The 14,293-nt window shown below is 49.0% G+C and overlaps 1 protein-coding gene and 1 non-coding gene across 2 annotated transcripts; one reads left to right on the plus strand and one right to left on the minus strand.

Moving 5' to 3' along the window:
* Nucleotides 1–4,565: 4,565 nt before the first annotated feature.
* On the minus strand, nucleotides 4,566–4,672 carry LOC114234173 (U6 spliceosomal RNA). The gene has a single exon (XR_003620377.2). It is a non-coding gene; the product is annotated as a U6 spliceosomal RNA (small nuclear RNA).
* A 3,957-nt stretch (nucleotides 4,673–8,629) lies between these two features.
* Nucleotides 8,630–14,288, plus strand: MMP19 (matrix metallopeptidase 19). The gene is made up of 9 exons (XM_028156174.2): nucleotides 8,630–8,818; nucleotides 9,095–9,180; nucleotides 10,058–10,188; nucleotides 10,414–10,629; nucleotides 11,044–11,289; nucleotides 11,710–11,835; nucleotides 12,731–12,895; nucleotides 13,050–13,177; nucleotides 13,356–14,288. The coding sequence occupies exons 1-9, from the start codon at nucleotides 8,729–8,731 to the stop codon at nucleotides 13,764–13,766; spliced, it is 1,599 nt and encodes a 532-aa protein (XP_028011975.2). The 5' UTR covers nucleotides 8,630–8,728; the 3' UTR covers nucleotides 13,767–14,288.
* The last annotated feature ends 5 nt before the right edge of the window (nucleotides 14,289–14,293 follow it).

The raw sequence follows: 14,293 nt of genomic DNA on the forward strand, positions 1-14,293 counted from the left end.
TACTCCTGAAGCTATATTACGATTTATTTGGAATTTCTTTCCTTATTGCAGATGATTCCCTTCTAATGTATAAATAGCAAAGATTCTAGGGATCTAGAAGTGAGTTATTTTAGGACTGGCCATTTACCCTCATGGGCTCAGAGCCCATGTGTTAGTTTCTTATTGTCCACTAGGTGGTACTACGAGGGGCCAATATTTGCAAATGATCTTGTCCCTCAACTCCAACTTGTTTTGAGATAACCCAGGAGAGGGTGCCTAGATCTCCCTCCCCTCTGCAACTATAACCTAGTCCAGTGATGGGCAACCTTTTGAGCTTGGTGTGTCAAACTTCGCCAAAAAACTGAGCATTACTCGGGTAGTGTGTCACTTTGAGGAAAAAACATTATTTCGCAAATGTTTCATCCTCAGGAGCAACAAATATTTCATCCTCGGCATTCGGCCGCCTCAGCGGCCGCGTGTCATCAGAAATGGCTACGCGTGTCAGTGCTGACACGCGTGTCATAGTTTCGCCATCACTGACTTACAAATTGAGGAAGCTAGAGAATCTGGGATTCAGAGGGTACAATTTGTGGTCAATATTGCTGTCTCTCAAAACAGATAAGGAATGAATTTTGTTCTCCCTTGGAGATCAAAGAAGATGTTAAACAGTAGAAGCGATGGAAGTTATACTCCAAAATGAGTAATTGGCTGAGTGCAGGTAATGTAATTGGCTGAGAGGAGGAGAGGAAATGTTAGATTTCCTAGAGAAGGAGTAATCATTGTGAGATGGACAAGTACCTGAAAGAAGTGACCATCACAGTTATATACTCACATCTACCCTCTGAGCATACGTTTTCATAATCTACCTGAGGAATTTTCTCAGAAAAGCTTAAGAAGCACTGGCAGATTCAATTAGTGAAGCAATGAATGGTGGATGAATACAACTTTTGCCAGTACTGTACTGATTCACTCTGTCAGCTAGCCAAAAGTAGAACTCTTTTGATTTGCCCTCAACAAATGACCTTAACCCAAGCTGGGTTTGGTTTTCCGTGCTCCTTCAGCTCCCCATTCTGATTGCCTTTTTCACTTGCTTTTTTTATTCCCTTTTTGCCACTGGGTATCACCATTAACACCCTTGCTGATCAGTTATTTCTGATGTTATTGACCACCCGTTCTGGTCAATGGTCAGCCTTGCTTTGTGGCCAGTGATCAACTGGATTATTTTTCACCTGTTTCAGCTCTTGGTCTTCAAAGATCTCTTAACTCTTTCCTCCCAGTGTGCTCTGATCCCATCAATATCTGGCACTTCCTTTTTGAAAGCAGGAGGATAGTTATCTCATTTATTTATTATTTTTTTACAACAGAGTATCACTCCTGTAATAAAGTGCGCGCGCCTGCGCGTGCTCCTGCTCTCTCTCTCTCTCTCTCTCTCTCTCTCTCTCTAATGGGTCTTACAAAAATGAGCAATAGGCAAACACACACATCCTTAAGATTAGCTTCTGGATAAAAAAAATCTAAGAATACGGTCTTAGGATCAATGGTCTTCTACCTTAGCTGTCTTTTCCTCTTTCCCATTTCAGAAACTTTTTTCATAGCTGAGGGGTGGTGCTCATTATGCCAAAACTGCATGCAGCTCAAACTCAAACGGGAATTGTGCCCCTCTGGCACTTTAAAATCTTTTAGCTCTTCCTCCCTTTGTGAGGATACACTTGTACACAATGTCAGCTCTTCCCTCATTGTCAATGAACGAAACCAATAAAAGAACAAAAGCAAAACCACACTGGTGAACACCCACAATCCTTTTTAGGTAAGTTAGGGGCAAAACAGGAGATACAAAGGCAAACCCACCCCCTATAGAGCTCCCCATCAAGGGCAGCCTTCTCATCCCAATAGCCCTCTCTTCATTGCTGGCCTGGCAGAAACAGAATTGAGTCTCTTCCAGGTCCCCCTCCCCTTATCTAGTTATTACCCTTTTCAAAGGTGGAAGTCAGTGCCGAACTTCTTCCACTGCCAACCCCCTACCAAATGCTTTTGCCAACAAAAAAAAGAGCCAAAGATGGACTTTCCAGGCCCATGACGGTCCCCAAATATTAGGACAGATCTGTTTCCTGGGGTCATGGAGTGAGGACACAAGGCCAAAGTTCTCCCCACATTCCACTTCCCTTGGGAAAAGCAATAAAGATCAGTTTTGTTTTATTTAAATATATTTTATTGATTTTTTACAGAGAGGAAGGGAGAGGGATAGAGAGCTAGAAACATCGATGAGAGAGAAACATCAATCAGCTGCCTCCTGCACATCTCCCACTGGGGATGTGCCCGCAACCAAGGTACATGCCCCCAACCGGAACCAAACCCGGGACCTCTCAGTCCACAGGTCGATGCTCTATCTACTGAGCCAAACCGGTCAGGGCCAGTTTTTTTTTTTTTTTTTTTAAAGAAAAGGCTGTCATTCCCAGAAGGAGCAAAAATGCCTTGTAACCACCATTTCCCTATCATCCCAGATGCTGAAAGGACACTTAAACTCCTTATTTCTTTATTCCCTTCCTTGTTTCTGAGGCTAAAATTTATTCCTTCATGCATCCCTTTCGCACTCTGCTGGGTTACGGGACCACCAGCAGAAGCCTACAGCAATCTCCAGGGGAGTCTTGTGGGATAACACCCTTTTCTGTGAATTGGAGAAGGGAAGCAGATCTTGGCCCTCTTCACGCTTTGACAAGAACCAAAGAACTTAAGAATTGGGTCTGATGTTCTTTCAATTGAACCCGTTCAAGGCAGGGCCCCCAGAAAATGTCCTTAATGGGGTGCTCAACCAAGTTTGGTGTATCCTCAGAACAGAATGTGCTGACCCAGGCCTGAGCCATCCCCAAACTCCTCCCACTTCCCTGGTCACTAACCAGTTCCAGCGGTGCACAATCCCAGCCGTGACTTCCCATCTGGCTTCTAGGAACTCATGACTAATTAAAGAAGTGCATGTATGTGGGCGGGGTTCTTCTTAAAAAAGGAGGTTTCCAGAGTAAGTGGCTTGGAGAGAACTCAGTCCCATTCAGCCAGGGGAAGTTCCCTTTATCCTGACTCCCTGAGGAGAAAACCAGCATCTCTTGATCACGAGCACACTGGCCTTAACTTAGTTACAACTTAGCTTTTTCTCACATCCAGTTTCCCGTGTCAGGACCCAGACTTGGCCTTTAAAAACCAGGATGTAGCCCTTCAGGCCACCCCATTCCAGTAAGGGCGTCTATCAGAGGGGGTGGGTGACAGTGTAGAGGTTGGCTTCTCTTGGGCTTAGAGATCTCTACAAACCTTTGCCCTCCACCCACAGCCCCATAGCCTCTGATCATTAGAACATACTCTAAGATTCTAACCCAATCCCTCCTGTGACAGTTTAACATACATAATTAAAAATATTTCTCTACACATTCCAGGGAAACCAGATTGCAGGAAGGGAGCAAGCCAGCCAAAGAACCCAGGAGTTCTTTCTCTCATGGAATCAAGTTCTCTTTTGGGGGCAGACAGACTACATGTTGTGACCCTTTCACACACATTCCCCCAGCCCCCCCAGTGAGAGATGACACATTCAGAGGGAAAAAGAGCTGGGTCAGCCTGGCTCAGGGGGTGGGGGCTGGCAGAGGGCGGTCATGACGCCATTATGGGAACAGACTTAGTCATGCAGTCCTTGTACTTAGGCCCTGCCTGCAGCCCCTGGCTCTAGGGGCTTTTGTTTGGGTGCCCCCCAGAGAGGGGGGACTGGGGGTGGGGGTGGGGTACAAAGGTCATAGCTTGAGCCTGAGGCTCTGCTGCTTCTTGCTGTGTGACCCAAAACAACCGATTAGAGACTTTTTTTTTTCTTTTCTACAAAAAGGTGATAATACCAGCCCTCAGAATTGTTGCTGCGATTTAAATAAATAAACAAATAAATTATCTGGCAGCTTTCACTATTTCCCTCAATTCTCTCCTGGATTCTTAGTATCTAGAATGTGGTTCTATCCCCCAGGGTCTTCGGAGGCCAGAGTGCCCACTCTGTCACCTTTCATGATAACCACCATCTCTCTCACTAACACACGAAGTCCTAAACATCCCGAGGATTTTTTTTCTTGTATGAGGTGCCTGGGGGAGTAATCTGCTACCACATTCATCTTAACTTTACTCCTTTTCCTTGTATCCTCCTTGTCTGTATTCTCCTCTCGCTTCCACCACCCTCTGCTCCTGCCCCTCCCCCATTATCCTTACTACTTTCTATTGCTTTCTCTTCCTCCGCAGCCAGTTTCCAGGGGCTGAGCCTGGGCAGGCAGAGCTGGAGCCAAACTCAGGGTCACTGTTCCAAGTAACTGCATCAAAGTTACTAGTAGTTCTCTTCTGTATAGAATTTACTGGTGGTTTTCATTTTCTTCCTTGTTTATTTTGATATTTTCCAAATTTACTACAGTGAGCAATGAATAACCTTTATTCAGAAAAACACACACAAAAAATCTTTAATCAGAAAAATATTATAATTTTCTTTTTTTTTAATTGATTTTTTTACAGAGAGGAAGGGAGAGGGACAGAGAGTTAGAAACATCGATGAGAGAGAAACATCGATCAGCTGCCTCAACAATATGGAACGCTTCACGAATTTGCATGTCATCCTTGCGCAAGGGCCATGCTAATCTTCTCTGTATCGTTCCAATTTCAGTATATGTGCTGCCGAAGCGAGCACTATTATCATTTTCAATTGGTTCATGTCTTGTTCACAAAAGCAGAGGGACTGAGGGGTGGGGTGTGGAAAAGAGGGACAGATGGGCAGGGTGGAGAAAGAGCCCTGTAGGGGGGCTGAGCATGAGCCGGTTCCCCAATTCCATCATTTCCTGGGGGCATCAACCTCAGTGGTGGGCTCATCAACCTTTCCACAGTCATGGCCTCTGTGACTCATCAGCCAGACGCTCTCTGTCCTCCCTTGCTGGTCACTGGCCATGTGGGACTTAGTCACCTGATTGTTACCCAGTTGAGTGCTGGGTGGATGAAGGTGACCAGCATCCATGAGGGCAACAATATGTGTCAGGAGTATCCCCCACCTCCATCCTGGGGTGTTAAGTGTTCCACTGTAGTCTATCTGCCTTTCAGGCTGGGGTGTGGGGAAGGGCTCAAAATTGGAGTCCTACTGAGAACGTGAGTTTAGTAACCGTTCCCCACATTCCTATCACTACTTCCCTGTACATTTGCATGGTACATTTGCGTAAATGTTGTGTAAAGCATAAATGCCAGTGGAGCCTTCCCTGGCTCCTAACCATTTAAGGAACCAAGTTCTAGCCCTGGCTGGTTTGGCTCAGTTGGTTGGAGCGTCATCCCATGCACTGGAAGATCACGGGTTTGAACCCGGTCAGGGCACAAGCTTAGGTTGTAGGTTTGATCCCAGATTGGGGCACAGGCGGGAGGCAACTAATCAATGTATCTCTGTCACACTGATGTTTCTCTCTCTCTCTCTCTCGCTCTAAGAGTCAGTGTACATGTGTTATGGAGTCAGCAGTAGGGTTCAAATACAGGCCAGACCAATTAGGAGCTCCATGTCCTTAGTCATGTTTCTTTTTTTGGCTCTCCATTTTCTCGTCTAAAAAATGGCCAGAATTATTCTTCTCTCATAAGAGGGTTGTGAGAATTAAATGAGATAATAGAAATCAACTAACACAAAGTAGGCTTCTAAAATGTAACTTTCCCTCTCCTTTCCCTCTCTTCCTTATATAGCATTCAGGACTTTCTAAACTCTGGTTCCCACCCTGATCATTTATTTGACAAAGATTTATTAAGCACCACCTGAAGGATTAAGCTCGCCTGGGGTAGGCACTAGGGACTCCGTGTGAATGAAGTAGTACAGACCCTCAGCACTTACTGAGCACAGCTGGCTTTTCTCAGCTCTACACTTTTATTTTTTAAAAATATATTTTATTGATTTGATTTTTATTTTGATTTATCCACTGAGCCAAACCGGTTTTGGCTATTTATTTATTTATTTAAAATTTCTTTATTGATTAAGGTGTCACATATTTGTCCTCATCTCCCCATTCCCATCCCACACCCCTCCCCATGGATGCCCCAACCCCCTGTTGAACTTAACCATTTGATAGGCTCATATGCATGCACACAAGTCCTTTGGTTGATCTCTTCCCCCTCCCCCCACCCTCCCCTATCCTCCCTCTGAGGCCCGATAGTCCGATCAATGCCTCCTTGTTTCTGGTTCTGTTCTTGTTCCTCAGTCTATGTTGTTCATCATTTCCCCTAGATGAGCGAGATCATGTGTCACTAGAGATATACTTATAAGAACTGAATGTGAGACGAGCAATAATAGTTATGCTGACAGGCAAATGAATCAGTCTGTAGTGAGTTTCTTTCTGGACCAACAGTTCTTTTGAGACCCAATTTCAATGTCCACCAGTTCCTTATGTTTACATGTCAGCACTGACCCCTCAGCTCTGGATGGTGGACAAATGGTGGTAACGTAGGTCCGACTCCCTCTGGTTTGGTCTCGGCCGGACTCAGGGGCATGTGGCCTCACCCAGACCCAGGGGGCGCGTGGCCTCACCTGGGCCCGGGACCCAGCCTCACCCGGATCCAGGGGCACACGGCCTCACCCGGACCCAGGATCCGGCTTCACCCGGACCCAGAGGCGCGTGGCCTCACCCGGACCCAGGGGCGTGTGGCCTCACCCGGATCCAGGGGCACACGGCCTCAACCGGACCCAGGGGTGCGTGGCCTCACCCGGGCCCGGGGCCCAGCCTCACCTGGATCCAGGGGCACACGGCCTCACCCAGACCCGGGATCCAGCTTCACCCAGACCCAGGGGCACGTGGCCTCCCCCGGACCCAGGGGCGCGTGGCCTCTCCCCGACCCAGGGGCGCGTGGCCTCACCCAGACCTAGGTGCACGCGGCCTCACCCGAACCCGGGACCCAGCCTCACCTGGACCCGGGATCCAGCTTCACCCAGACCCAGGGGCACGTGGCCTCACCCGGACCCAGGGGCGCGTGGCCTCTCCCAGACCCAGGGGCGCGTGGCCTCACCCAGACCTAGGTGCGAGTGGCCTCACCCGAACCCGGGACTTATTGATTTTTTACAGAGAGGAAGGGAAAGGGATAGAGAATTAGAAACATCGATCAGTTGCCTCCTGCACACTCCCCACTGGGGATGTGCCCGCAACCAAGGTACATGCCCTTGACCAGAATCGAACCTGGGACCCTTGAGTCCGAAGGCTGATGCTCTATCCACTGAGCCAAACCGGTTAGGGTCAGCTCTATACTTTTACTCAAGGACAGAGAGGAAGAGAGAGGGATAGAGAGTCAGAAACATCGATGAGAGAGAAACATCCATCAGCTGCCTCTTGCACACCCCCTACTGGGGATGTGCCCGCAACCAAGGTACATGCCCTTGACCGGAATCGAACCTGGGACCCTTGAGTCCTCTCTCTTCCTCTCTGTCCCTGTCCCTCAGTACCCTTTCACCCCATCCAGCTCTTAGGCAGCCTCCAAAATTTGCCTTCTCAAGGCTGGGGGAGGAGAAATTAACTGGGGAACTTATATGCATGGCCCATGAACACAGGCAATAGTGTGGCGAAGGCTTGGGAGGGACAGGTGCAGGGAGGAGGGGAAACAAACAAGAAAAAAGCAAGGAGGACATCTGTAATACTTTCAACAATAAAGATAAATTACAAAAAAAGTCTGCCTTCTCAGCGAACCTTTCCACAGCCCCATGACCCTTAGGATGGGCACCGGGTTCCCCTCATTTCAGGTACGTGGATTGCCCTGACCCTCTCTGTGAGCTCCCTGCGCAGTCTCCTGCCCTTTACTTCTTTGTGCCCTTGTTAACCCTACCTCCATACCAAGCTCATTACATTTTTGAAATCATGACTTTTTATGAAAGCAGACACAAGTCGGCTTCAAGAGCATTTACATTTCAAACTTGGGCCCTAGCCGGTTTGGCTCGCTGGATATTGCGTTGGCTTGCAGACTGAAGGATCCCAGGTTCAATTCTGGTCAAGGGCACAAACCCAGATTGCGGGCTCGATCCCCAGTGGGGGGCCTGCAGGAGGCAGCCGATCAGTGATTCTCTCTCATCATTGATGTTTCTATCTCTCTCTCTCCCTCTCACTTCTTGTCTGAAATAATAAAAATATAGTTAAAAAACAAACAAACATCAATTTCCAACTTGGTCTTGGGGGCAAAAAAAAAAAAAATAAGACCTCATCCTTGATTCCTTCACCTGAAATCCAAGCACCTAAGCTGCTTTCTACCTCTTAGCTTCACCATCCCCTCCCCGCCCAGCCCCATTTCAGAGTAGACAGGGAGACATGAAGGTTGAAGATGAGAAGTTTGCTGCCCCAGGTTGCTGGGGCATAGGAATATCCAGCTCCAGGGGATGACTGTGGTCCCTATCCCTAGTCTCTGCAGAGATTCTGCTTCTCATCCTTCTAAAGTGCTCCCCTCCGCCCCCGGACAGTATGAAAAGTCTTCCTAGCTGCAGCAGAACACTCTGGGGCCTGGTTGGGGGATCTTCTTGACTCTGCCCTCTGGCAGGGCAGGGGTTAATGGTGAATTACAACATATCTCTGGGCTGAGTCACCTCCCACTGCCACTCCCCCCAGTTTCCCTATAAAGAGGACCAGAGACTAAAAAGTGAAAAGAACTGGAGGCAAGAGTCCCCCTACCCCCCATCTTTGCTCCCTCAGGCTCCCAGAAATTCCAGGTCAGGGGCCACAGTCAGCCTCTGGAGCTCCTGTGTGGTGGGACCATGAACTGGCGGCCGCTGTGGCTGGGCTTCCTACTTCCCATGACAGTCACAGGCCGGGCCCTGGGGCCTGCAGAGAAGGAGGCAGCAGTGGTGAGTCCCCTGGGCAGGAAGGACCTCAGCCAGGGGAGGAATTAGGGTACTGTTCCATAGCCCATCCAAGCCTCCCTCCTGACCGTCAACCTGCCTGCCTTTCTCTATCCCTGCCCATCTTCCTCTTCTTCCACCGGAGCCCCTTTCCTAAGGTGCCTCTCCTTTAATCTTCTATGCCTGTCCCCTCCTATCCACATGGTTCTGTTAGGTCACTTAGAGGCTTTACCCTGAGACGAACCCCCTTTTTTATCCTGCTAACCCCTGCCTCTATCATAGGATTACCTTCTGCAATATGGGTACCTACAGAAGCCTCTAGAAGGACCTGATAACTTCAGGCTAGAAGATATCATGGAGGCTCTGAGGTGAGAGATCCTAAAGCGCATGTCTACAGGGTTGAGGTGGCAAGGTCTTTCCCTCTCCTTGTCCCTTCCTCTCCCTAAACCCACCTCTGCCTGACCCAAATCCATGTTGGTATCTAGGGAATGGGTGGTTATCACTGTCAGGGTGGTGGGCATGGGGTGAGATGGGGATTCAAAGATGAGAAGCAGTCATTGAATCTTCTGAGGCTCTAAACACTCCTTTGGATGCTCCACATTGTATTCAAATACTAATATTGAGTCACAGCCCACATTAAGCATAATTTATATGCAAAAGTATGAACTGAGTTGAGTTGGGGTTGAGTTGTCGACATGCTGTTGCCTTTTTGTAGACATTTAATTCATCATTTATTTCTATTTTGAAGTTTTCTTTTTATATTTTGGATCCAACGGATCATTCTTCTTTTTGCTCTCACATCTGTTCACAATCCCTTGAAAAGCCACTGTACCTGCAGTGCCTGATGGATGAAATTGCCCCAGAGCAGGCTGGGCTGGGAGTGGTATCCAGCCAGGAGGGGAGAAGTCTGAGAGAGGACAGGTCCTCAGGTGGGAGCAGAGGTGGGTGAGTCTTCAGAGCAGGGGATCAGGACATGTCTCCAGAGCAAGTTAGATGGCAGTGGGGGTTGAGGGGAAGGCTACACCGAGGAGAACCTTACCCAAATAAGAGACTGGAGATGGGGAGGTAAGGTTGGAACAGAAGAGAAAGTCCAATTTATGAGAACTGGATGCGGGAGTAAACCCATCAGCTTCAGAGATTCTCAGCTATCACTTTGGGCAGCAGGGAGCCAAAGAGCTTTCCTCAGAGGCCCAGTCATCCCAGATTCCCCTACCTTGCTAGGCCTATCCTTCTCCCTCTTTTCAGAGCTTTTCAGGAAGCATCTGAGCTTCCAGTCTCAGGTCAGCTGGATGAAGCCACAAGGGCCCGCATGAGCCAGCCCCGTTGTGGTCTGGAGGACCCCTTCAACCAGAAGACCCTTAAATACCTGCTGCTGGGTGAGGCCTGAGCCTGGGAGAGGGGGGATAGGCAGAGGTGGCATGGACAGCCTGGACTAGCTCAGTGTTGGATGGGTGGTAGGTAACCTGGTGGTTACCTGATTGATCATCACGTGGCTGGAGGGTTGTTGCATAGCTTTGCTGAGTGAATGCACAACGTCAGCAGAGCTCTCTGGTTGGCAGAAGGATTTGTGTTTCTAATCTATTTCCTGGTCCAATAACCAGGCCGCTGGAGAAAGAAGCACCTGACCTTCCGCATCTTGAACCTGCCTTCCACCCTCCCAGCCCGCACGGCCCGTGCAGCCCTGCGTCAAGCCTTCCAGTACTGGAGCAATGTAGCCCCCCTGACCTTCCGGGAGGTGCAGGCTGGCGGGGCTGACATCCGCCTCTCCTTTCATGGCCGCCAAAGCCCGTACTGCTCTAATAACTTTGATGGGCCTGGTAGGTACCAGCTCTTGGCTCTCACCAAACAGACCTCTGAGATTACCTCTGTCTCCTTGAGCCACGGACTCTGGAACCTTAATGTTTAGGCTGACCCCTATGCCCATCTACCCCTACACTCTCTAACCACCTTCTGACATTCCCTTGGGGAGCAGCTGATCACCTCCCTTGGACCCTGCTCAAGGCACAACCCAGAGAGGACTGGGCCAGAGAGGAGAGAGTGGTTGGGAGGGAACGTAGCAGAGTGATGGGCATCCCTGTAAGAACTGGGGGATGACAGGGGAATCCGAAAGAAGAGAGTGAGGTATCCAAGAGACAGTGACCAAAGATGGGGGAATTTTATGGGAATGGAGTAATTGGAGTTTATTACAGGAGCTCTGACCTCTTCCCTATCCACCTTTTGCCTTTGTCCAGGGAGGGTCTTGGCCCATGCCGACATTCCAGAGCTGGGCAGCGTGCACTTTGATGAAGATGAGCGCTGGACTGAGAGGACCTACCAGGGGGTGAACCTTCGCATCATTGCAGCCCACGAACTGGGCCATGCCCTGGGGCTTGGGCACTCCCGATATACCCAAGCCCTCATGGCCCCTGTCTACTCTGGCTACCGGCCCCACTTCAAGCTGCACCCAGATGATGTGGCAGGGATCCAGGCTCTCTATGGTAGTCCTTCCCCTAGTGATCATGAAGGCCAGTCTGATAAGCATCTTCAGCATTGAAGAGGCAGTTCTAACCTCCATTGAGGGAAATGGCTTAGCTTATTTCTCTTCCTCCTGCCCAGTTGTTCAGACTTCTATTTTCAGGAACTGTTTTTCTGACACTTCCACATCTAATCTTGCTTTGGGGCCTCTCTCCCCTCAGACCCATTCTTGGGGATGAAGAATGAATATTTCAACAAACCTTCTTCCTCCTAAACCAGAACATGCTCCTGCTAATATCAATATGATCTTGCCTCCCACCAAGGGAAACTCTCTAGGATTCCCTTTCCCCATCTCTATGGGGCCTCTGAGCCAAACTTACAGAGGAGTGAGAAGGCCAGGAGTTACAAGTTCTCTCTCTGAGCAGCATTATATTACCTTGCAGGCAAGAAGAACCCTGAGACAGAGGATGAGGAAGAAGTGACAGAACCCCTCATTGTACCCCAGGTGCCCACAGAACCCAGTCCTATGCCAGATCCCTGCAGTGGTGAACTGGATGCCATAATGTTGGGTGAGGCCCTTTCCCTCCAGGCTATAGGCAAGCAGTGACGGCAGTCTGCTGACCTTGAGACCTGGACAAATGGGAATGATGTGGGATCACAGCATGAGCAGGCAGGAGTTAGTGGTCATAGAAAGAGGCATGTGGCATGGGGAGGGAGGGTTCAGAGCCAAATTAAAGATGGGCCAGGTAGGCATTTACCTCAGTTGCTGTAAGGGCCACTAAGACACACCTGGAAATATAGCAAGATGGAGAAAACTACACTGAGTGGCCAGATTATAATGATCTCTGAATGCATAATAATCTGGCCACTCAGTGTACATCCTATATAATAAAAGGCTAATATGCAAATTGTCCCCTTGACCAGGAGTTCAACCAGCAGGCAGACCGGCCAAATGCCCATGTCCCCTCCCCCTGGCTAGGCTGGCTGGACCCCACCCATGCACAAATTCATGCACCAGGCCTCTACACACACACACACACACACACACACACACACACACACACACACACTGAGTGGCCAGATTATTATGAGTTCAGGGATCATAATAATCTGGCCACTCAGTGTATATTAACTGGAATGTCTATTAGAGAAGGTATTATACCTGCATGGAAGAATAACTTGGAAGCCACTGGGATGGAAAGTGAGTTCCCCCAAGGGGAAGCAGTTATATGCAGGGCTTTAGTTTCGCTAAGTGGACCAGACCTCAATTGCTCTGAACAACAAAGGAGAGGCTGAACTCTGGGTCCTCCTTCTCTACCTCCTTAATCTTACTGAACTAAAGTTGGATGAATTTTTGAGGAATCAGGCTGTGGGAGAAGGGAAAATGATCAGCCTGCCTGAGATGACTGGAAGTATTTATTTGACCCCTGTCTTTTTAATTTGTTGACCCATCTTTGCTCTCAGGGCCCCGTGGGAAGACCTATGCCTTCAAGGGGAGCTACGTGTGGACTGTGACAGATTCAGGGCTGGGTCCCTTATTCCAAGCATCTGCTCTTTGGGAGGGACTCCCAGGAAACCTGGATGCTGCTGTCTACTCTCCTCGAACACAATGGATTTACTTCTTTAAGGGTAAAGGGACTAGTTTATGTGTCTTATCTGAGAGGGCCTACCATCAAAGAAACCGTAAAAGGGAGGGAGAGATGAGAAGTTTCTGAGAGGGTGCAAAGGAGGAACCAAAACTATCAACTGAAGACAGAGGTGACTTGTTCTTATATGTTCCCAGGAGACAAGGTGTGGCGCTACGTTAATTTCAAGTTATCGCCTGGCTTCCCCAAGAAGCTGAATAGGGTAGAACCCAACCTGGATGCAGCTCTCTATTGGCCAGTCAACCAAAAGGTGTTCCTCTTTAAGGTACATACTTCAAATCAAGGGCAAATCCCTTCTTAGGATGGGTGGGCTACTTCACACGGAGAAGCTAAGACTTGTTTCCAAAGGGAGTTTTGCAGATGCTGTGGACTGAGGGTAGATATCTGGGGTCCCTAAGCTGTCTCCTCACGCTCCTCTTTTTCCTTACCCACCCCATACCTAGGGCTCTGGATACTGGCAGTGGGATGAGCTGGCCCGAACTGACTTCAGCCACTACCCCAAACCAATCAAGAGGTTGTTTACAGGCGTGCCAGACCGGCTTTCAGCGGCTATGAGTTGGCAGGATGGCCACGTCTACTTCTTCAAGGGCAAACAGTATTGGCACCTCAACCAGCAGCTTCGAGTAGAGAAGGGCTATCCCAGAGATGTCGCCCACAACTGGATGCACTGTCGTCCCCAAGCCCCAGACACTACCCCATCAGGTGGAGGCACCACTCCCTTAGCCACAGGCCCTGACCACTCAGTCACAGGAACGACCTGGGCTACCACTTCCTTGTCCATAGACACCACCTTGAACTCTGACCACTCACCCAGAGACACAATCCCTGGTGATGTCATCCTTCCAGAGGCCTAAGACCTCAACCAAATGTCTCCTCACTGGACTGCAGGTGCTGCAGCAGGGACATGGACCATCGACCTCAGACCTCTAAATGTCCCAGCTCTAGCCTCCACTCCCCTGTGCTCTGGGTCAGCCCCCAACTCTATCCATTTCTTCTCATCCTAGATAGCACTTCTAACTGCATTACCTACTCTCTGGAAAACAGTGGTAGAGAGAAGGTGTCAATCAGGCCTGACAGGAGGCAACAGCTGGGAAGCTGAATACTTGGGTCCTGTCCTTCCTAGATGAAGCTCAAAAAAACCACAGCAGCATGGCCAGTAAAATGAGCAAGGGTTTTGGAATCCTTGAGGATAACATTGGCTTGTTTATGACTTGAGCACGTTAATTAACCTTGTTGAGCTTCAGAGTTCCCATCTGCGAAATAAGGTTAACACCAATCCTGCAGGGTTGTTGCATTAAATGAAATACTATATGTGAAGTGCCTGGCAGGGTCAGGCACATTTGTGCTTAATAAAGGCTAACTCCATGTTCATAAGAGAGGA

Source organism: Eptesicus fuscus, chromosome 7 (genome assembly GCF_027574615.1).
Source record: "Eptesicus fuscus isolate TK198812 chromosome 7, DD_ASM_mEF_20220401, whole genome shotgun sequence".
Taxonomy (NCBI): Eukaryota; Metazoa; Chordata; class Mammalia; order Chiroptera; family Vespertilionidae; genus Eptesicus; species Eptesicus fuscus.

Bases quoted from the DNA above. Each gene is read 5' to 3' on its own strand.
- MMP19 (XM_028156174.2), top strand. From the start codon at position 8,729: ATGAACTGGCGGCCGCTGTGGCTGGGCTTCCTACTTCCCATGACAGTC. The intron at 10,630-11,043 runs GTAGGTACCAGC...GCCTTTGTCCAG, and splicing joins TAATAACTTTGATGGGCCTG to GGAGGGTCTTGGCCCATGCC. The intron at 11,290-11,709 runs GTAGTCCTTCCC...ATTACCTTGCAG, and splicing joins AGGGATCCAGGCTCTCTATG to GCAAGAAGAACCCTGAGACA.